The 22,578-nt window shown below is 42.1% G+C and overlaps 1 protein-coding gene across 1 annotated transcript in view; it reads left to right on the top strand.

The window, feature by feature from the left end:
* FCRL5 (Fc receptor like 5) overlaps positions 1–22,578 on the top strand; it is a 63,609-nt gene that overhangs the window by 3,360 nt on the left and 37,671 nt on the right. The window contains exons 2-8 of the mRNA XM_062190158.1: positions 1,713–1,733; positions 2,934–3,188; positions 4,394–4,648; positions 4,960–5,244; positions 6,775–7,059; positions 8,308–8,583; positions 12,036–12,314. Coding sequence (XP_062046142.1) covers positions 1,713–1,733; positions 2,934–3,188; positions 4,394–4,648; positions 4,960–5,244; positions 6,775–7,059; positions 8,308–8,583; positions 12,036–12,314 — 1,656 coding nt within the window. The remainder of the gene's footprint in view (positions 1–1,712; positions 1,734–2,933; positions 3,189–4,393; positions 4,649–4,959; positions 5,245–6,774; positions 7,060–8,307; positions 8,584–12,035; positions 12,315–22,578) is intronic.

Raw genomic sequence — 22,578 nt, 5'->3', positions numbered from 1 at the left:
TAGATGGGATCTCTCTCTTTCTCTCTCTCTCTCTCTCTCTCTCTCTCTCTCTCTCTCTCTCTCTCTCTTTCTCTCTCTCATCTGTCTCACCCCTGCTAGGTACTGATCTAAGTCCTTCAGGATATACAATGGACAGAAGAGAAATCTTTGCTCTTACAGGGCTTGCATTCTAGAGAGAAAACAATACCCAAGCAGATAAGATAAACAAGTTAAAAATTAATTTTAGAGGGGCTGGCACTGTGGTGCAGCGGGTTAAAGCCCTGGCCTGAAGCACCGGCATCCCATACAAGTGCTGGTTCTAGTCCTGGCTGCTCCTCTTCCCATGCAGCTCTCTGCTATGGCCTGGGATGGCATTAGAAGATGGTCCAAGTCCTTGGGCCCCTGCACCTGCATGGGAGACCCGGAAGAAGCTCCTGGCTCTGGATCGGCGCAGTTGTGTCCATCTGGGGAGTGAACCAGCAGATGGAAGACCTCTCTCTCTGTTTGTACCTCTCTCTGTAACTCTGTCTTTCAAATAAATAAAATAAATCTTTAAAAACTAATTTTAGATCAACACACGAAAGAAAACTATGTATCAACATTCCTTCTTGTCCTGCCTTCTAACCCAGTCTCTCCCTTCACATTTTGTCCCACTGAAGTTTGCCCACTGCCAGACTACTCCATCTAAGGTCCAGATTTCAACCTTGTCATGCTCTTGCTTGAAACCTTTCCAAGGTTCCCAATGGCTTTCAAAATAAAATCAGCACTACTTACTTGAGCCCTGCATTCCTTATTTTTTTAAAGATTTATTTGAAAGACAGAGTTACAGAGAGGTAGAGACAGAGAGCAGTCTTCCATCCACTGATTTACTCCCCAACTGGCCGCAAGGGCTGGAGCTGAGCCAATCTGAAGCCAGGAGCCTCCTCCAGGTCTCCCAAGTGGGTGCAGGGGCCCAAGGACTTGGGCCGTCCTCCGTTGCTTTCCCGGGCACATTAGCAGGGATCTGGATCCGAAGTGGAGTATCTGGGACTCGAACCAGCATCCATATGGGATACTGGCACTGCAGGCCAGGGCTTTAACCCACTGCACCACAGCACCAGCCCCTGCATTCCTTATTAATATTATTTCCCCCACTGCCCCATACCTTTTGGACACTCCACCACTTGTTTTTTTAGAAGATTTATTTATTTATTTGAAAGGTAGAGTTACAGAGATGCAGAAGCAGAGAAAGAGATAGAGATAGAGATAGAGATAGAGATAGAGATAGAGATAGAGATGATAGAGATAGATAGAGAGAGGTCTTCCACCTGCTGGTCACTCCCCAATGGCCAAACAAGCAGAGCTGGGCCCAACTAAAGCCAGGAGCCAGGCGCTTCTTCTGGGTCTCCCACATGGGTTCAGGGACCCTAAGACCTGGGCCATCTTCTACTGCTTTCCCAAGCACATTAGCAGGGAACTGGATATAAAGCAGAGCAGCCAGGACTCAGACCAGCACTCAGATATAGAAACACACTATACCACAACACCGATCCTGCCAGTCAACTTCTTGCAAGCAGATATCATTTTTCATTCATTTTAGAAGTCAAGGTGTAATGCCTGAGTATATATGGATAGGAAATAACTATTAAATTATTTTAAATGAATTTTTAATGAAATAAGTAGTAAATGGATGAGGGGAAAGAGTGGCCATTACCTTGCTCCTTGTTCATGTCTGGTCTTTTTTTTTCTTCCAGCTTCTATTCGTGGACAGTTTGGTGAGTTCTCCCTTTTTTTGCCTTCAATATCTCTGGAGAAGAGTGTTTTCCTAATACATGGGCAACATTTGCCTTAGCTGCCTGGGAATCTCTAATGTCTCTTGTTTTCTTGCCAAGGCCAGCAGACATGCGAAAATGTCTCTTGGCATCACCCAAGGGCCAGGATAACCTCATGATTTCCCTCTGACCTTCCTTAATCAAGGTGGTGTGTGCACAAGCAGCTCATGGCCTTTGCCAGGCCCTGCATTTACTCATACTGCAAATGGACCCCTCTTACCCCAGCAAGACATCTTCAACTCCATGGTAAATGTGTAGGACTCAGGATAGGGTCCATTCCAAACAGCGAGCCAGGAAAACTCCTCTAAAAACACCCCACTGTGGAGATGCACGCCAGCAGGAATATTGCACCTTCTGTAGGGTTAGGAGTAAAATCCTCCAGGAAATGTGTGGGCCCAGAAGAACATCCAACATGTGTGCCCTTAACAAGAAATAAATGCACAAAAGGGAGATTGATAAGGAAGAAAAGCCATCTGTATCACACAGTTTCTTAGTTCTAACTCATAATGCCATTATTTTGGGTCAGAAAATGTTTTGGACCCACGAACAGCAGGAATTCTCTGAAACCCCTCCTCTCATTCTAAACCAGCTGCTCCAGCTGTGCCCATGTCTACGTCATTTCTGGATTCCTGTGAGTGAGTTGTCCATTCCTTGCCCTGCCACAATTAGCTGTGATGAGATTTTTCTAGGTATTTGAATCCTCATCTGAAAAATTGAAGATGTCAGAGAAATTGATCTCTCAAGCTTCTCTCAGGACAAAATTCTTATGATAATGTAATTTAATATTTCAGAGAAAGAGCAAAATTGTGATCTTAACAGCACCTTTGAGAATTCTTAGGACATTATGAGCATGATAAAATGGGAGGCAAGGGTCATTTTCTGTAGGATCTACTTGTGCAATGGGAAAACCAACCATTGGCATTTGACAAAGGATCCTGCTGGTTTTGCCCTTTTGAAATCATTTTGTTCATTGCCATCCCCTGAGCAGTCATTCACTCTCCCCTGGAGGAACCAAGCATTCCTGGATGACACACAGCCTTCCCAGGGGCCTTCTGAGGCCTTCTCCAGTCCGTCTTGCACTGATGCCTGCAGCCAGAACCACAGATCCTTCCACCTCATACTCAGTCTTTCTCTTCTCCACAGCAACTACGCCAAAACCTTTTGTTTCCCTCCATCCTCCGTGGACAGTCAACTTTGAAGGGGAGACAGTGAATCTGACTTGCAATGGATTTCACCCCTATTCACCCCGGAAAACAGTATGGTACCATAAGCGATTTGGTGCTGAGATGTCAAGGGAGATCCCAGGAAACACCTTCCTGGTCCATGAGTCTGGAGACTACAGATGCCAGGCGAAGGGCTCAGCTTCAAGTGACTCTGTGCACCTGATCTTCTCTAAAGGTGAGCAAGACCTGAGAGGAGAACTTTGGAAGCTGTATCAATCCATTTTCCCTTTCTAGTTGTCAGACAACTTGTGAGTAAACAACTTTTATCCCACACTGTGGTTAGATTCTACAAAAATTAAGAAAATGCAAGATAATGGGTTAAAAACTCACTGAACCAGTGACCCCAAGTCATGTATCCAGAAGACAATAATTGTCATGCATAACAGCTAAAGGTTATGGATGAACCATACAAACACAATTTTACTCAATCTGGGACTCTTAAAAGTTTGATCTGAGTCAAAAGCTATGCAGCTTTTTAATCAAGTAGATATGAAGCTATTGGATCAAAATCTGATGGGTGAGACATGAGAATCTGTCTTTTTTCACAGCCTGCTAGATAAGAGGAAACTTAAGAAGTTATCTATATGAATTGTTCCTGGTTCTATGTGTAGTTTTGAGTCATATTATTTACTTGAAACAATAAGTAGCATGAAGATTTTTCACATTAAAGATCTAGATAAATGATAGTTAGTTAAAGATAGATAAAAAAGAGACAGAGACCAATTTTCCTTTTTAGTCCTAAAGCTGCTGTTTTGAAGTTACAGCTGTGTTGTCCTAGATACAATGCTCTTTGATTTGTGAACAAGAAAGCAGCATAGCAACAAGGAGTGAAAAATAGGCCTGTGCTCTTCAATCTAACAATTTCCCTCTAAGCAAACAATCATAGACATTACCCCCAAAATGGAGGGCCCCTAAGGTTTAGGAATAGATGACTCATGAAGTAAATGACATTAGTGTCATTGAAGGAAAATTTTGTGACCATTGAAAATCACATTCAATAATGACGTAGGAAAGGGTTCATAGCATGGCAAGCCAAAGACAGATTATCAAATATGTAAATATTACTTTATTCCATAATAAGAAAATATACAAATTCTCACCTACAAGAATAGGTGAAAGAAATTTGAAAAAAAAAAATGCTAAAGGTGAGTGTTGAGGTGATGGGTGATTTTGTTTGCATGTCTACCTTTCAACTTTTTTGAAAGTTCATGTGTTTATTTTACAATCAGCAAAAGAATAATAATAATGATCCTTTCCCCAGGTCCCTTTTAATAATCCTCTCTTGGGGTCCCTTTTCCTATGAAATCCAATGAGGATGATAATTAAAATGAAAGGGAAACAATGAAATGAACCAAATAACTCATCTTGTGTTTCCTATAGCTCCACTGATTCTGCAGGCTCCACTTGCTATTTTTGAAGGGGACTCCGTGGTCCTGAGGTGCAAATCAAAGGCAGAAGTAGCAATGACTACAAAGACCATTAAGAAGAATAATCAGCACCTAGAACGGCTTGATGAAAGTCCGGAGTTCCACATTCGTCATGCAAGTCTGAAGGACAACGGTGACTATCAGTGTACCGGACATAAGCAAACTTGTTGTGCTGTTTCCTCCAACGCAATCAAAATCCAAGTTCTAGGTAAAGCCTTCATGTTAGTGGGAAATGGATCAGTCAAAAAGAGGGTCCCTGGGGTTGTTGAAGAAGAAAAGGGTGGATTGTTGAAGAGGAAAAGGATGGATTGGAATACCACTGAATGTCAGGGCCCATTCTCAAAATGGACAGAGCAAGCACACTAGTGCTTGTCAGTGAGGAGTGTTAGGAATCAAAAATGACATCCGTTTTGCTTGCTTCCACATTTTCTGCTTGCATGTGTTGAGAGTGAATTGCGGTTTCCTCCAGAGCAGTTCCAAGCCTCACTGCTCTGAGGCTGTTGTGATCCCTCTCTCTAGAGTTGTTTCCACGTCCTGTGCTGGCAGCCAGCTCCTTCCAGCCCATTGATGGGAGCCCAGTGACCCTGACCTGTAAGACCCAGCTCCCTCCACAGAAGTCGCATGTCCAGCTCCAGTTCCGTTTCTTCAGAGACAGCCAGACCCTGGAAACAGACTGGCGTGACTCTCCGGAGCTCCAGATTCCTGCCATGTGGATTGAAGATTCGGGGTCCTACTGGTGCAAGGCAGGCACAATGAGTTCCCTCATTTGGAAAGAGAGCACGAGATCCCGAATTCAAGTGCAAAGTGAGTATCTGTGGGTTCTAAGATTTTCCCAGGCATGGAGCTGAGAGATGGACAGAGCTGCACATCAGTTTGGGCCACTGGTCCACGTAGAAAGTGGTTCTCATGTGTGTAGGAAAGGGAACTGTATGAAAGACGAGACCCCAACTCTTGAAGACCCTTAAGAAGAGCTTGGAACTAGTAAAGTCCAAGAAAAGAGACAGAGGTTTGTTTTGCCTTCCAATGCCATTAGATACAACTCTTGGTTTTCTCTCTGAAGGCTCTCTTCCCTGACACCATAATTTTTTTTTCTGCTGAGCCTGCAGGTATAAGCTGTGGGCATGGCAGAGCCCTCTGGCTGCTTTGAATAGACCTTGTTCAGCCTTAAAGACAGACTCTCAGAATACTAGAAGCTTGATGCAAAGAGCTAAAGAACAGGAAAACCAAAAGACAGAAGCTTGGAGCACAAACCATTCCAACCCGATGCCACCAGGGGTGATCTTGCAACCACTGTCAGTTTTTCCTACATTTCTAAACTTGTGTAGGTTCTCAAGTGTAACTGCTAACCGATAGTCAAATGCTATCCAGATTAAATTTGGTCTGTTACATGGGAAATATGGTTGAGCATTGGGAAAGGACACATAGCCTGGGACACACACTTTACTAAGTAAAGAGAGAGTGAAAAGTGATAGCCTCTCCCTTAAAGTTACCCTCATTCTTAGGCAGAAGGCGAGCAAACAGAACTATTCTGACTTTTTTTTCTTAACTGTCTAAATGTTACTGATTTTCTCCGCAGATGCAAGTAACAGGTATTTCTTGGGGCACTGGTTCAAGTAAGGACAATTCAGAGAAGATGGAGAGGGTATTACCCATCAGTTACAACATAAACTTCCCCCCGACAAAATTAATGGAACCCAAACTCCCAACCTTTCTCCCCTTCTTAGTTATCTTCTATTGTTCTTCAAGACCTCAGGATAACTCAAAAAGGCACCACCTTAAGCCAACATCATTGTGTAAAACCACACCCATCTGAGATGTGGGACATTTATATCTCAGATTTTCCTGCTCAGAAGCACTGTCCTGGTTCCACATCCTTTGACCAGCTAACTGACACACAGAGGGGTTGAGAAGTGCTCTCTCAAAAGCAAGTATACTGCATGTGCCAATGGTTCATTGTCAAGTTAGCTTGTGGTCACTGAAGCCACTGGACGGTCATCTTTGATGCAAAGTCTCCCTGACCCCTTGGCACCCTCACCATTTTCCCCAACCTCTGGTCTGTTCTTTGGGATGTACAGGTAAATATGAGAGGAGGTAGACAGAGTTACCTCTGTTTCTTTTCCCAAACTCTCCACAAGACCACTGGAAGCAGAGGTTCTCTCTAAGCAGGTGGGAGCATGCTCTCTCCCCTCTTCCTCCCTCTTCCCAAGCCTAACTCCACTTCTGGCCAACTTCCCACATAAGAACAGCAAATTTAGCTCTTTCTTTCCTGTAACTGTTCTCCACCCAATAGCACTCCACTGCCAGGGCTCTCATGTGTCATTTTTATTCATTTAGGAGCTGCTCCCAACATTCAAATACGCACTGTCCCAACCGCAGAGTCAGTGTTTGAAGGGCAAGAGTTGGTGCTCATCTGCTCGGTAGAGGGGGTCCCAGGGCCCATCACAGTGTCCTGGTATAAGCTACTCAACAAGAGAAGTAAGAGAACAAAAATTCAGGATTCCCAAGAAGCAGAATTCAAGATCCACGAGGTGGCAAACAGCGATGCTGGAGAGTACTTCTGTATAGCCAGCAACAGTCGTCGCTCCTATACCAGCATTCCCATAACCATCAATGTAAGAGGTGCGTCCTGCTAGCTGTCACCTGAGGAATGGGCTCTCAAAATGCATATAGGGACTCTCAGTGAAGACCACACCTGGCAGAGGTTTAGACGGTTATCCATAACTCAAAGCTCTGAATAACCTACCAGTAGGTTAGTCTGAGATTTGAACAGAAGGAGTTGGGGATATAAAAGGCTGTAGACAATGGGAGCTTTTGGAAACGCTTAGAAATAGACGTTAAAGAAATGTCCAGTGGTTTAGCATACAACTTCTCAGTTTAAATGAATGACCCTTGAAAATAAAGCCAGAACAAGTAGAGTGCTAACCTCAAGACTACAAGGCTCCTTGATTTAAAAAAGTGCAGGGACCCTCCCTGGACATTCTGTGGTCTCTTTCCAGCCCCCAGGACATTTCCTTTCATCATCCTCAAGCCTCCTGGGGACTAGGATGCTGTGGAAAATGCACTAGAGATACACTTAATCGAGGGAGGCTCACTCCCTGTCCTCTCTCCATTTTATCATGAGGCTGAAATCCTGAGGACAGAGGAGGATCATCCCTCCATCTCTCTGTCCCCACAGTACTCTGGGAAGGACTCTTGTGCCTACACAATGGCCTGGGGCCCCAACCAGCAAGAAGAGGCCACTCTCCGTCAGAAGTGAGCTAATGAAGTGAGCTAACCTGGCCACTAGAATCAGTCAGGGACAGGTTGTGTGTTCCCCACAAGCTAGGAACTCCATCCACAGCCATTCTCCTAGGGCCTCTTCTTGACTTGGTCTTCTCACCTGTAAATAGAGGTCAGTCTGGGTGCAGGGTGGGTGGAAGTACAGCAGAGGACCTGGAAGACTCCAGATGGGAAAGGGGGTCAAGGGCAGAGCCCTGAGGCCAACTGAACCAAAGGGACTGAGGAGATGCAGAATGACATGCACAGGAGGGGCAGCTCTTCTGTGGTCCCAGGGCAGTGGGAAGGATGCAAGCAGAGGAGTAGTACAGGTGAAAGCAGGAAAAGGGACTTCTTCCCTGAAGACATCATCTCTTAAAACAGGAAGTAATCACATAGCAAGGGGAGCCAGGAGAGCAGGGGCTGGAAGTCTGATGGGAAAGGAATAGAATGGAAAATCCAGCACAGAGACCGGGACAGAGCCAATGTGAAAAGCCTGGGAGGTTGCCGGGCTGCTCTGAGGCTGGTAGAGGCTGCAGACCGTGCTTTTGCTCTGGCCACAGACTGCAGTAAGTGGCAGAAGTGAATGCTGACTAATTTTCTCTCCCTCAGTCCCAGTGTCTCAGCCTGTCCTGACCCTCAGCACTGTGAAGTCCCGGATTGTTGAGGGAGACACAGTGATCTTTCGCTGTGAAGCCCAGAGAGGTTCTTTGCCGATCCTGTACCAGATTTTTCGTGAAAATGTATTTCTGAAGAAGATAGAAGTCACTTCATGGAAACGGTCTGTCAGCTTCTCTTTGACCGCAGAGCATTCTGGGAACTACTACTGCATAGCTAACAATGGCTTGAAGAACAAGAGCAGCCAGGCAGTGAGCCTCTCCATCACAGGTAAGCCCTGGGTACCTGCTGCTCACCCATCCCTGGCCCTGGTCTCTCTCTTACCAACTCCATCAGAAATATGCTCTCCTTCCAGACTCCTCTGCTTCTGGCCCCAGCCAAGCCAGGGTCCTCCTCACTCTCCAGCTCACAGAAGCACCTCTCTGCCTCTTTAAGCCTTGCTCCTTGTGCAGCCCAGGGTCATCCCACCCAGGCTATCTCACAGTAGCTTTCTCCCTCCTGACCTCTAACTCCTGAGGAGTCAAATATCTTTGTCTTTCTCTCCAGACACATGATTTTTATTCATTAAATTGTTTTCAGTAGCTACACAAAATCAGTTCCCTGGGACACAGAGGTGCCTCTTATCCCTTTCATATCTGACATTGATCAATGTCAGCAATGGACAGCCAGCCCATACCTAAGGTTTCCCTCTTGCTCAGGTACTTTAAGAGCTGATTGGGCAGTGATGGGAGGGGGTCCCAGACAGGGGATGGACTGGAAGCAGATCAGAAGACAGATTCACCTCTGCTTGCTTGGCTTAATACCTTCACAGCTATTACGGTAGTTGTCAGATAGCTGTTAAGGCAGTTTCTGTTATGCCTTGAATCTCAGTTTTGCACCATCCTTGCATGGCCAAATTTCAGGCCTGATTTCAGGGAGACAGTGTAATTTGGGCCTGTACTCTGGCAGAATCCAGTCTTGGCTAAGCCTGGAATCTGAGTTTCCTCTCCCATAATACAATGGACTCAGCTGCAGATAAGCCAGAATCCACTCTGTTCCACAACATTATGTACAGGATTATAAAGGAAAGGATCAGGGAACCTTGGAGGGAGATCTCAGATGGAGGAAACAGACAGGGTGCTCTGTACATCCCAAGGTCCAAGGAAGTCAGAGACAGTGACAGTGCTGTCAGGGATGTACAAAGTTCTGTATGACGGCTGATCTGTTCACCTGGCACATAATGCTTGTATATACTCTGCATACCAGACTGTCCAAGGACATAGCAGACTAAACTAACATTGCCCTGTCTGTGAGGACCTAGAGGCAGATACAGATGAGTGATAGAGAAAACACCAACCCAAGCAATAAAAGTCCCTGGTGGATGCAGGAGCAAATGGGAAGGCATCAATCTGAGTTGGGGGATGGGGGGAGATTTCTCAGGAGAGTTCACGTGTGACTTGAGACTGAGGATGAGTAAGAGCATCTGAGGAGAACAGGGATGTGTTGGGAGAAGGAAGTTAGAAAGTTCAAGGAACTGGAAGAAGGTCAGTTCCTACTGACAGTAGCATTGAGTGAAGGGCTAGGAGATGCAAGGTGAGGAAGGAGGCAGGGCCAGGGCAGCCTTAGAAGATATGGTGAAGCATTGGGCTTCATTTAAATGGTGATCTGTGGTCCCTAAAGGGTCTGCATGCCGGGGATGATCATTACAGCCATAGGGTTAAGATGGAATCATAAGACAGCTAACTTGGGGAGCAGCCAGACGTTGAAGGGAGGGCCCATGAAGAGAATATCTAGTCAGATGGAACCCTCAAGCTGGTCCCAGATGAGGAGAAAGGACCCTGAGAAGTACTGTGACTGACAGCAGAGGCACTAAGGGAGTGTGAACCACTGAAACCAAGGGAAGAAAGTGCATTGAGCAAACTGTAGGGGCCGGCACTGTGCTGGAACGTGTTAACTGCCACCTGCAATGCCAACAGCATCACAAATGGGTGCTGGTTGGAGTCCCAACTGCTCTACTTTTGATCCAGCTCCCTGCTAATGTGGCTGGGAGAGCAGCAGAAAATGACTCAAGTGCTTGGGCTCCTGCATCCACCTGGGAGACCTGGATGGAGTTCCAAGCTCCTGGCTTCTACCTAGTCCAACTTTGACTATTGAAGCCATTTGGGGAGTGAACCAGTGGATACAAGATCGAAATCTCTCTCTCTCTCTTTCTCTCTCTCTCCCTCTCTCTCTCTCTCTCTCCTTTTAAGTAAATCTTTTTTTAAAAATGTAGAGTAATTCAGTTATGACAGAGCTGAGGGAAGATGGTTGATCAGAAATGAGTCACATGCACTGAGTTTAAGCCACAGAGAGCTCTTTAGCAGAAGAGCACAGGCTAGACTCAGAACAGACTTTGAGCATTGCCCCATCGCTGACTAGTGTCATGACTCCATCTCCTTGGACTCCAGTTTCCTCACCTGTAAAATAGAGACAAAAATAGTACCCACCTCATGGAATTGCTTTGATCATTAAATTAGTTTCTGCATACATATAGTTATAAACTATGTATAATAAATATACCTACACACCAGGCACACAGATAAAAAGCACTATACTGTTTATAAGTATCATCATTATCATATTCATAAATATGAAAAATCAACTTTAGTAGACTGATTGGGATAAAAACTAGGTTGCAACAAGCTAAAAACTAGTGTGTGGTAAAGAAGTAAAGACAGTAATTGTAAACCACTTCTTCCATAAAGGTGTCCACAGAAAAGAGGAGAAAGAGACTGTGGGGGACATTAAATGCCAAGATTGCTTTTGTGTTGTTTTATTGCTTTCTAATATAGAGAACATTAAACACATCCAAGTGGTGTTTGGAAGAAGCCAAGAGAGGCAGAGAATTTACACCCAAGACAGAAATGGGTGGGTGCAGGGTCAGGAGACAGGAAAGACACCACCTTGGTCAGGAAACTGGGAAAGTTGTCCATCAAAATGGAGTATTTTATTTCAAAAGCCCTCACCAGAAATAAATAAATAAATAGGTAAATCCAGGAAATTATGAAGGAGAGGATCTTATGCATATGTGCCTGGTGATAAGAACAATTCACAAAAGCCTGCCAGAACCACAATCTTGCACAAAAAAATACTTGTGCAAAGACGTCCGCCCGACTGTGTGTTTGACCTTTGACTGACAACACCCTTGTTACTGACCATTAATAGCCAAGGTTTATTATTTCAAAATATCTTATGTAAACCTTCTCATTCTGCCTTTTATAAAAAACCGCCTCATGCTTCTACCTCCAAGGGCACTATGGCTTGTGTATTCCCATTGTGATGCCATTCTGTTGCCAAATAAATTTCATCTTTAGATAATCTCTCTCTGTTATTTCGCTTCACACAAGCAACAGCTCTTCCTTGGTCACAAGGCAGAGGAAAGAAGTAAGGAGCTGGTGGGGGTGAGGGTCTATGTCCGATAGGAGGGAGATAAGAGGCTTCTCTACCTGAAGTTATCATCTCTGCAAAAGAGAAGCAACTCACCTAAGAGTGAAGCCAATAAGCAAGAAGAAACTAAAAGTATGATGGGAAAGAAACAGACTGGAAAAACCAGCCTGGAGTATAAGACAGCTGTGGAGAGTCTGCAAGGTTGCTGGGATGCCCAATGGGCTGGTGGAGATCAGAGACAGGCATTTCACTGCCATGGATTAAAATTGACAGGAAGAGGCAGAAGCAACTGTTGACTAATTTTTTCTCTCCTTTAGTCCCTGTGTCTTTCCCTGTCCTCACTCTCAGCACGGCTGAGGGCCAGGCCCTGGAGGGAGACTTGGTGACACTCCACTGTGAAGCCTGGAGAGGCTCTCTCCCCATCCAGTACCAGTTTTTTCACAAGGATGTCTCCCTGGAGAGAAGCCTAACCACCTCTGGAGGAGGAGCATCCTTCAGTTTCTCTGCGACAACAGAACATTCCGGCAACTACTACTGCACAGCTAACAATGGCTTTGGCATCAAGAACAGTAAGCCAGTGAGCCTCTCCATCACTGGTAAGCCCTAGGTTTCTGCTAATACCCATCCCCAATCTACATCCCCCATCATCAACCCCTTCAGAAGACCGTATGTACCTTCTATTTTCCAATCAACTCAACCTGATCCCACTCTTGTCTTTCCTCTAAGTGAACTATCTGTGGGCCTCAGTCCTCATCCAACATTTTTTAAAGATTTATTTACTTATTTGAAATTCAGAGTTACAAAGAGAGAGGAGAGGCAGAGAAAGAGAGAGAGAGAGAGAGGTCTTCCATCCGATGGTTCACTCCCCAATTGGCCGCGATGGCCAGAGCTGCGCTGATCTGAAGCCAGGAGCCAGGAGCTTCTTCTGGGTCTCCTACGTGAGTGCAGGGGCCCAAGGACTTGGGCCATCTTCTACTGCTATCCCAGGCCACTGCAGAGAGCTGGATTGGAAGTGAAGCAGCTGGGACTAGAACTGGCGCCCATATGGAATGCTGGCATTTCAGGCCAGGGCGTTAACTGGCTGCACCAAAGCACCGACCCTCTCATCCAGTCTTGACCCAGCCAGACTGCTAAAAAAGTTCTGTAGACTCCCCTTCTTAACCAAATTAATTTGTTGTCTCAGATTGTCTTCTCATGCCTTGCATGTTCAGTCCCAAGTCAAGTTTGTGACATGGTGCAAAGAAGCATCGTGCATTTACCAGAACAGCTACATATTAACTTAACTACAAAAACAGTCATGTGGATAAATATTGATCAAGACCTTAATTTCATAGAAGGGTCCCCAAGCAGCATGAACGTTCACAGATTTGGAGAGGGATGAATGTATACAGAAAGGAGGAAATGATTCCCTGGGAACCAGTCCTCAGCTGTCTGTGGGTTTTGTGATCCCTCATCTTCTAACACATTAAAATAAATATAATTTATTGCATCACTTTTTAAAAATTTTGTTTAAATTAGACATGCATTCTGCAAAGTGTACAAATCATAAGTGTATAACTAACTCATGGTTACCCACATGACCACCAAAATGTGTCATTTTAGGAGAAAAATTACTTGCAATTACACTAATATCTTTGTTTAGGAGAGTGTTTTCTCAGAGAAGCAGAATGGTGTGATAAAAAAAAAATTTGAGTCTGGTACATTAGACTGTTTTATATCACAAGAGAGACTCAAAGATCCCCTGGTGGATGAAGGTCAGTTGTAAGACAGCCCAAGGCGTAGAAAACACAAGAAAGGCAGCATAGACAATTCAAGGAAGAACTGAGAGATCCCGCAGAAGATAATGTATTTCTCAAAATATCTTCCACTGACACCTGATGAGCTAGGAGTTTCCATTACTTTCTACTACCTGGCCCACCAACTATTTTCATTCTCAGTTCTCCTGCCTGCATTGCCCTTGGTCTTAAGTGTTCTCTACTCTTGTTTCCTCTGCCCCGTGACTTCTATTTTCCAAAACCTTCTACTAACATGAAAATCTACCACCTTGGTTCTCTGGTTATTGACTGTTCTCCATATTTCAGTGCCTGCCCTAACTGCAAAGCCATGTGGGCCACTGCCAAAGTCAAGGTTCTAACTGGCCTGACTAGTTGAACAACCTAGCCTATGAGCCCCTCCTGGGCCACTGGGAACCTTATTCATGGACTGTTTTTTTTTTTAACATAGACTTATTAATTGATTGATTGATTGATAAAGGCAGAGAGAATCATCCATCAACTGGTTCACTCCCAAATGGCTACAACAGTCAGGCTGAAGCCAGAAGGCTAGAACCCCATCTGGGTCTCCCACATGGGTGGCAGGGGTTCAAGCCCTTGGGCCATATTCTGCTTCCTTCCCACAAGAATTAACAGGGAGCTGGATTGAAAGTGGAGTAGCTTATACTCAAGCTCATGCTTAGATATGAGATGCCAGTGTCACAGGTGACAGTTTAACCTCCTGCACCATGATGGCCACACATGGACTGTTCTTAAACCAGCTGCCCCCCTCCCATTCAACAAATTATGACCAAGACAGCAGGTTCATGTGGACAACATGGTATATAACGAACTATAGTTATGAAAATAACTTTTAAGAGAACTATATGCATAACAGGGACCATAAAAATTTCCTAGAGATTGTGATCAAAAATATCTTGCTTGGGTTGTTCATATAACCTTGTGTCAGAAGACCTGAATTCCATCTCTGGCTACGAAAATAGATGTTTCGTGCTTTGGACAAAACATTTAAGTTTGTCTCAGTGTCATAATTTATATTAAATGTTAGGTAGAACAGTAATCAGGATCCATTCCACTCCAGAATACTGTTACTGAGATGAAACAGGAAGAAAAGACCAGGAATTCTTGAAGCCCTGGAGGAGAAAGAAGAGAGAAAGGGTCTGAGAAGCACTTGTCAAAGTCCCAGACAATGTCCTTCTGTTCCATCCACATTGCTGCAAATAACAGGGTTACATTCATCCTTATGAATGAATAGCATCCTATTGTGTTTATATAAGACCTTTTCTTTACCTGTTTATCAATCAATGGACACAGGTTGATCCTTGGCTATTAAGGACAGTGCTGCAATCATCATGTGACTACAGATATTTCTTTGGCAGGCTGAGTTCAATTACTTTGAGTATACAACCAGTTGAGGGATAGAAGAATCATGCAACAGATGCCTTTCTAGTTTTTGAGAAAACTTCATACAATTTTCCATAATGTCTTTACTAATTTACATCGTCACCAATCATGTAGGAGAGTTCCCCTTTTTCTGAATCCTCACCAACAACCAGTTTTTCTTAGTTTTTGTCTTTTTGATAATAGCCATTCTAACCTGGGTAAGGCGCTATCTCATTGTGATTTTGATTTGCATCTCTCTGAAGATTAGTGATGTTGCACATTTTTTCATATAACTTGTTGGCCATTTAACTAGAGGAATTCTATTCAGGTCATATACCTATTTTTTTTGGCAGGCAGAGTTAGTGAGAGAGAGAGAGAGAGAGAGAGAAAGGTCTTCGTTTTTCCATTGGTTCACCCCCTAAGTTGCCAATACGGCCGGCACATTGCAGCTGGCGTGCTGCGCTGATCAGAAGCTAGAAGCCAGGTGCTTCCTCCTGGTCTCCCATGCGGGTGCAGGGCCCAAGGACGTGGGCCATCATCCACTGCCTTCCTGGGCCACAGCAGAGAGCTGGACTGGAAGAGGAGCAACCAGGACAAAATCCGGCGCTGCAACCGGGACTAGAACCTGGGGTGCTGGCACCACAGGCGGAGGATTAGCCTAGTGAGCTGCGGCGCCTGCCTATATGCCTATTTTTAAAGTAGGTTATTTATTCACTTTTGAGTTGTTTGAGTCCCTTCTATAATCTAGAAATTAATTCTTCCATGGTTGAAGAATTTGCAAATATGTATTTTCTCTCATTATGCTGGTTTTCTCTTCACATTGTTGACTGTTTCCTTTGCTGTACAGAAACTTTTCAGTGCAATATAATCCCATTTTGTCAATTTTTGCTTTTGTTGTGTATGCTTTTGGATTCCTATCTAAAACTTCTTTGCCAGGAACAATGTCCTGACATGCTTTCCCTCTGTTTTTTTCTAGTAGTTTCGTAACGTTTAAGTCTTCAATCCACTTTGAGCTAATTTTGTGTCCTCTTCAATTTTTTTTTTTTTTTTGACAGGCAGAGTGGATGAGAGAGAGAGACAGAGAAAGGTCTTCCTTTGCCGTTGGTTCACCCTCCAATGGCCGCCGTGGCTGGCGCGCTGCGGCCGGTGCACCGCGCTGATCCGATGGCAGGAGCCAGGTGCTTCTCCTGGTCTCCCATGTGGTGCAGGGCCTAAGCACTTGGGCCATCCTCCACTGCATTCCTGGGCCACAGCAGAGAGCTGGCCTGGAAGAGGGGCAACCGGGATAGAATCCGGTGCCCCGACCGGGACTAGAACCCGGTGTGCCGGCGCCGCAAGGCGGAGGATTAGCCTAGTGAGCCACAGCACCGGCCCCTCTTCAATTTCTTTCGCCACTATTTTTCAGTCTTCATTGTAAGGCTCCTTCATTTCCTTGATTATATTTATTCCTAGGTATTTTGGAGAGCTATTATGAACAATATTTCTTTCTTGATTTCTTTCTCAGCGGTTTCATAACTGGTATGTAAAAAAGCAATAAAATTTGTAAGTTCATTTGTCATCTATCAACCTTAATGAATTTGTTTGTCAATTCTAACAGTTTTGGGGGTGGACTTTTTAGTCTAGGTTTGTCAGTTTTATTTATCTCATTAAAACACCAGCTATTCTTTACCAGTTAGCTTTTTCAGTCTCTATTTTGTTTATGTGTGCCACCAATCTTTGTTTTTTAATTCATTCTACTACTTTTGATTTGTTCTTGCTTTCTTAAGTTGAATCAGTATGCTGCTTGTTTGAAATCTTTTCTTTTTGTGTAGGTATGCACTTACTGCTAAAACATCTCCCTTTGTACTGCTGTTGCTATGTCCCATAGAATTTGGTTTAGCATATCTTCATTTTCTTTTGTTTAGAGAAATTTTTAAAATTTTCCTTTTGACTTCTTCATTGACTCACCAGTTGTGATTCAAGAGAAAGTTACTGAATTTTCATGTGATTTCATGTGATCTCTAAAGTTTCTCTTCTTACTGATTTCTACTTTTATTCTATTGTGTCCAAAGATTTATGCTGTGATTAATTTTTTATGTTTAACTGACACATAAAATTGTCCAGGTCTATGAGGAACTTCGTGATGTTTTGATACATGTGTATGTTCTATAATGTGCAAATCATGGTAAATGTAGCTATCTCTTCAAGCATTTATCATTTATTTATGCTGAAAACATTCAAAATTATGTGTCTTTTTTTTAGAAAAAATACAGCATCTAAATTTTGTGTTTCTATGATAATAAGTTATCCATGCCTCTGTCTCAATCTGAAGCAGGAGTCTCAAATGGCTTCTAGCTACCTTCAGACCATGCATTCACAAAGCACTTCTGGCTGTTTTACAAGTTAATAAATTAGTGTGCAAGCCTCTCTCTCTTATTTGACTATGAGTCTATCCCAAACAGAACTGATTCTTTTTTTAACATTTTTTTTGTTTTTAACTGATGTAAGAATTGTACTAATTTGTGGAATACTGTGTACTATTTCAATACATGTATACATTGTGTAATGCAAAATCATGGGAAACATACCCATATCCTCAAAAATTAATATTTATTTATAGTAAAAATATTCAGAATCCTGTCTTTTTTTAAAGATTTATTTATTTGAGAGGTAGAGCTACAGAGAGAGGGAGTGACAGAAAGATCTTCCATCTGCTGGTTCACTTCCTAAATGGCCAATCCAAAGCCAGGATCCAGGAGCTTCTTCTGGGTCTCCCACACAGGTACGGGGGCCCTAGCACTTGGGCCATCTTCCATTGCTTTCCCAGGCCATAAGCAGAGAGCTGCATTGGAAGAGGAGCAGCTGGGACATGAACCAGTACCCGTATGGGATGCCAGCACCACAGGCAGAGGCTTAACCTACTATTTATTAGAGAACTATTCATACTTTATCATTACCTATATTCACCCTTCTATGCAATAGACAAATTCTATCTTGTAGCTCTTTCTTACGGAAATAAATAGTACATCATAATTGCCTATCGTCATTCCTCTGTGCAATAGAACTTCTTATTTCTATCTAATAATAACTTAGAATATGTTAATCAACTTTATCTCATCCTCCCCTATCCCTTACTTTTCCCAGCTTCTCTTAGCCACCATTATATTCGAATTCTATGAATTCAATTTTTTAATTCAAAATGTGGGTGAGATAATGCAGTACTTCTTCTGTACTTGACATACTTTGTTTAACATGACATCCATGTTATTGTAAATGACAAAATTTCATCTTTTTATGGTTGAATAGTATTCCATTATATACATGTACCACATTTTCTTTATCAGTTGATTCAAACTTGGTTGTTTACATTTATTAGTAATTATGAATAGTGCTGCAACAAACATGGGAGTGCAGATGTCTCTCTGACAGAATTAACTCCCCTTGGATAAACACACAGTAGTGGGATAAATGGATCATATTGTAGCTTTCTTTCTAGTTTTTGAGGAAACTGGCTTGTCCTTTCCACAGTGACTGTTCTAATTTATATCACCACTGAAAGTATACAAGAGTTTCCCTGTCTCCATATCCTTGCCAGAACTTCTCGTCTGTATTTTCGATGATGGCTAATCTGAGTAGAATGAGTGATATGTCATTGTGGCTTTCATTTGCATTTCCCTGGTGATTAGTGATGTTGAGCATTTTTTTACTATGTAGTGATGAAGGGATTAACTCAACAAAAGGAAAGAATTACTGTAAACATATATGCAATTAAATGCTGGGGGTCCCAACTGCATAAAGCAAACATTATTAAATCTAAAAGGAGAAATAGACTCTTATTATACATTAATAATTGGGGAAATCAACATCCTATATTTCAGGAGCCAGTGTTGTGGCATGATGGGTCAAACTGCACCATACAATGGTATCATTCTATATGAGCACTGAAAAAAAGTCCTAGCTCCTCCACTTCTGATCCAGCTCCCTGATAATATGCCTGGGAAAGCAGAAGAAGATGGCACAAGGGCTTGGGACTCTGCACCCATGTAAGAGACCCAGAATAGTTCCTGGATCCTGGTTTCAGTCTGGCGCAGCCTTGGCCATTGCAGCCATTAGGGAAATGAACCAGCAGATGGAAGACTGATCTCTTTCTCTCACTCACTTTCTCTCTCTCTCTCTCTTTCCCTTTCTCTCTGTAGCTCTGCCATTCAAATAAATAAAATAAAGCTTTTTATTTAAAAAAGGAATACCTGCATTCCTACATTTATAGCATAGAAAATTTATATGGAAACTTCATATGAAAGTTTAGATGAAAAATTTATACTACCAAACATATGGAATCAACCAGATGTCCATCAACTTTTTTATATTTTATCTAAGTTATACAAGTTTCATATATTGCATTTATACTGTTTTAAGAACATAGTGGCACTTCCCCCTCACCTTCCCTCCCACCCACGCTGCAACCCTTCCTCTCTCTCCCTCTCAGATTTCCACTCTTAATTTTTACAATGATCTATTTTCAGTACACTTAATGTTCATATAGTTAACTGTACCCTAAGTAAAAGAGTTCAACAAATAGTATGAAAAAAAAAAAACTGGCCTTCAATGAAAGAAATGAGGGCTGTAAACAATCACTAATTCTCAAAATGTCTATTTCACTCCAATACATTATAATTCAGGTACTCTATTAGTTACCTCAGAGCAGGGAAAACATGACATCATTTTTTGGGACTGGCTTATTTCACTAAATGTAATGGTTTCCAGTTGCAACCATCTTGTTGCAAAAGACAGGATTTCATTTTATCTTCACAGCTGAGTAGTACTCTATAGTGTATATATACCATAATCTCTTTACCTAGTTAACAGTTGATGGATATCTGGGTTGATTCCATATCTTAGCTATTGTGAATTGTGCTGCAATGATCATGGGGGTACAGCTAACACTTTCATATACTGATTTCGTTTGGTTTGGGTAAATTCCTAGGAGTGGGATGGCTGAATCAAATGGTAGGTCTGTATTCAGGTTTCTGATGTATCTCCATATTATCTTCCACAGTGGCTGCACCAGTTTACATTCCCACCAACTGTGTACCAGGACACCTCTTTCCCAACATCCTCGCCAACATTTGTCATTTCTTAATTTCTGTATGTCAGCCGTTCTAACTGGAGTGAGGTGAAACCTCACTGTGGTTTTGATTTTCATTTTCCTGATGTCTAGTGATCCTGAGCATTTTCTCAAGTGTCTGTTGGTCACTTGAATTTCCTCTCTTGAAAAATGCATGTTCAAGTGCTTTGCTCATTTCTTAACTAGATTGTTTATTTTGTAGTTGTTGAATTTTTTGAGCTTTTTATAGGTTCTTGATGTTAACCTTTTATCAGTTGTGTTGCTTGCAAATATTTTCTCCCATTCTGTCAGTTGCCTCTTCCTTTGCTGAGTGTTTCTTTTGCAGTGCAGAAGTTTCTCAGCTTGATGTAATCCCACTTGTCAATTTTGGCTTTGATTGTTTGTGCTTCTGAGGTCTTTTCCAAGAAGTCTTTGACTATGCCAATGTCTTGCAGAGTTACCTAATGTTCTGTAATGATTTGATGGTATTTGGTCATAAATTTGGGTCTTTGATCCATTTTGAGTGGATTTTTGTGTAAGGAGTAAGGTAGGAGTCTAGTTTCATACTTCTGCACATAGAGATCCAGTTTCTACAGCACTAGAGACTTACCTCACTTCAGGGATTGATTTTAGCTATTTTATCAAAGATAAGTTGGTACTAGATGTGTGGGTTGATTTTTGGAGTTTCTATTCTGAGCCATTGGTCTACAAGTCTGCTTTTGTGCCAGTACCAAGCTGTTTTAAATATAACTTCCCCGTAGTATGTCTTGAAATAAGGTATTGTGATGCCTCTGACTTCGTTTTTGTTGTATAAGATTGATTTAGCTACTCAGAGTCTCCTGTGTTTCCATGTGAATTCTAGCATCATTTTTTCTAGGTCATCAAAAAATGTCATTGGTCTTTTGATTGGGATTGCATTGAATCTGTAAATGCTTTTGGTAGTATGAACATTTTGATGATGTTGATTCTTCCAATCCATGAACATGGAAAATTTTTCCATTTTTAAAATTTTTCTTCAATTTCTTTATTTAGTGTCTTATAATTTTTATCATAGAGATCTTTGACATCCTTGGTTAAATTTATTCCAAGGTATTGGATTCTTTTTGGGGCTATTGTGAATGGGACTGATCTTAAAAGTTCTTTCTCAGTCATGACCTTGTCTGTGTATACAAAGGCTATTTATTTTTCTTTGTTGGTTTTATATCTTGCCATTTTACCAAATTCTTGATGAGTTCCAATCATCTCTCAGTGGAGTTTTTTGGATCCTATATGTAAAGTATCATGTAATCAATTTCCTCCTTTCCAACTGGTATCCCTTTGATTCCTTTTCTTGTCTAATGGCTCTGGCTAAAACTTCCAGGACTATATTGAACAGCAATGGTGAGAATGGGCATCCTTGTCTGGTTCCAGATCTTAGAGAGAAGGCTTCCATCTTTTCCCCACTCAATAGGATGCTGGCCATGGGTTTGTCATAGGTTGTCTTGATTGTGTTGCGGAATGTTCTTCTATACCCAATTTGCTTAAGATTTTCATCATGAAATGATGTTGTATTTTATCAAATGCTTTCTCTGCCTCTATTGAGATAACCATATGGGTTTTTTGTGCAATTTGTTAATGTGATGTATCATATTTATTGATTTGTGAATGTTGAAACATCCCTGCATACCAGGGATTAATCCCACTGGACCTGAGTGGATAATCTTTCTGATGTGTTGTTGGATTTGACTGGCTAATATTTTGTTTAGGATTATTTTGTGATTGTTAATCAGGGATGTTGGTTTATAATCCTCTTTCTCTGTTGCATCTTTTTCTGGCTTAGGGATTAAAATGATGCATGTTTCATAGAAGGAGTTTGGGAGGATTACCTCCCTTTATTGTTTTGAATAGGTTGAGAAAACCTGGAATTAGTTGTTCTTTAAATGTCTGGTAGAATTCAGCAGTGAAGCTGAATTCCGAGGCTTTTCTTTGTTGGGAGGGTATTTATTACTGATTCATTTCTGTCTTGGTTATTGGTCTGTTTAGTTTTGCTATGTCTTTATGACTCAATTTTGGTAGATTGTGTGTGTCTAGGAGTCTATCCATTTCTTCTAGGTTTCTCAATTTCAATTCCTGGTGATTCTTTTTATTTCTGTGGTATCTGTTGTTACATTTCCTTTTTCATCTCTGATTTCATTGATTTGGGTTTTCTCCCTATCTTTTTGGTTAATTGCACTAATGGTGCATCAATTTTGTTTTTTTTTTTAACCAGCTTTAATTTCACCACTTTTTTGTATTTTTTTGTTTCAGTTTTGTTATTTCTTCTCTAATTTTAATTATTTCTTTCCTCCTACTAATTTGGGGATTTGTTTATTGTTGTTCTTCTATGTCCTTGAGATGCATTGATAGATTATTTATTTGGTACCTTTCCAATTTTTTCATTTAAGCACCAATTGCTATAAACTTCCCTGTTAACACTGTTTTTGCTATATCCCATAAACTGTGATATGATATATTATATCCATTTGTTCCCAGAAATTTTTTGATTTCTTCTATGACCCATTCTTCATTCAGGAGCAAGTTGTTCAGTCTACATGTATTTCCATGTGATTTAGAGGTTCTTGAGTTGTTGAGTTCCAGTTTTAT

This window comes from Lepus europaeus, chromosome 5, assembly GCF_033115175.1.
Source record: "Lepus europaeus isolate LE1 chromosome 5, mLepTim1.pri, whole genome shotgun sequence".
Lineage (NCBI taxonomy): Eukaryota > Metazoa > Chordata > Mammalia > Lagomorpha > Leporidae > Lepus > Lepus europaeus.
This window is presented reverse-complemented; position numbering and strand designations above follow the sequence as displayed.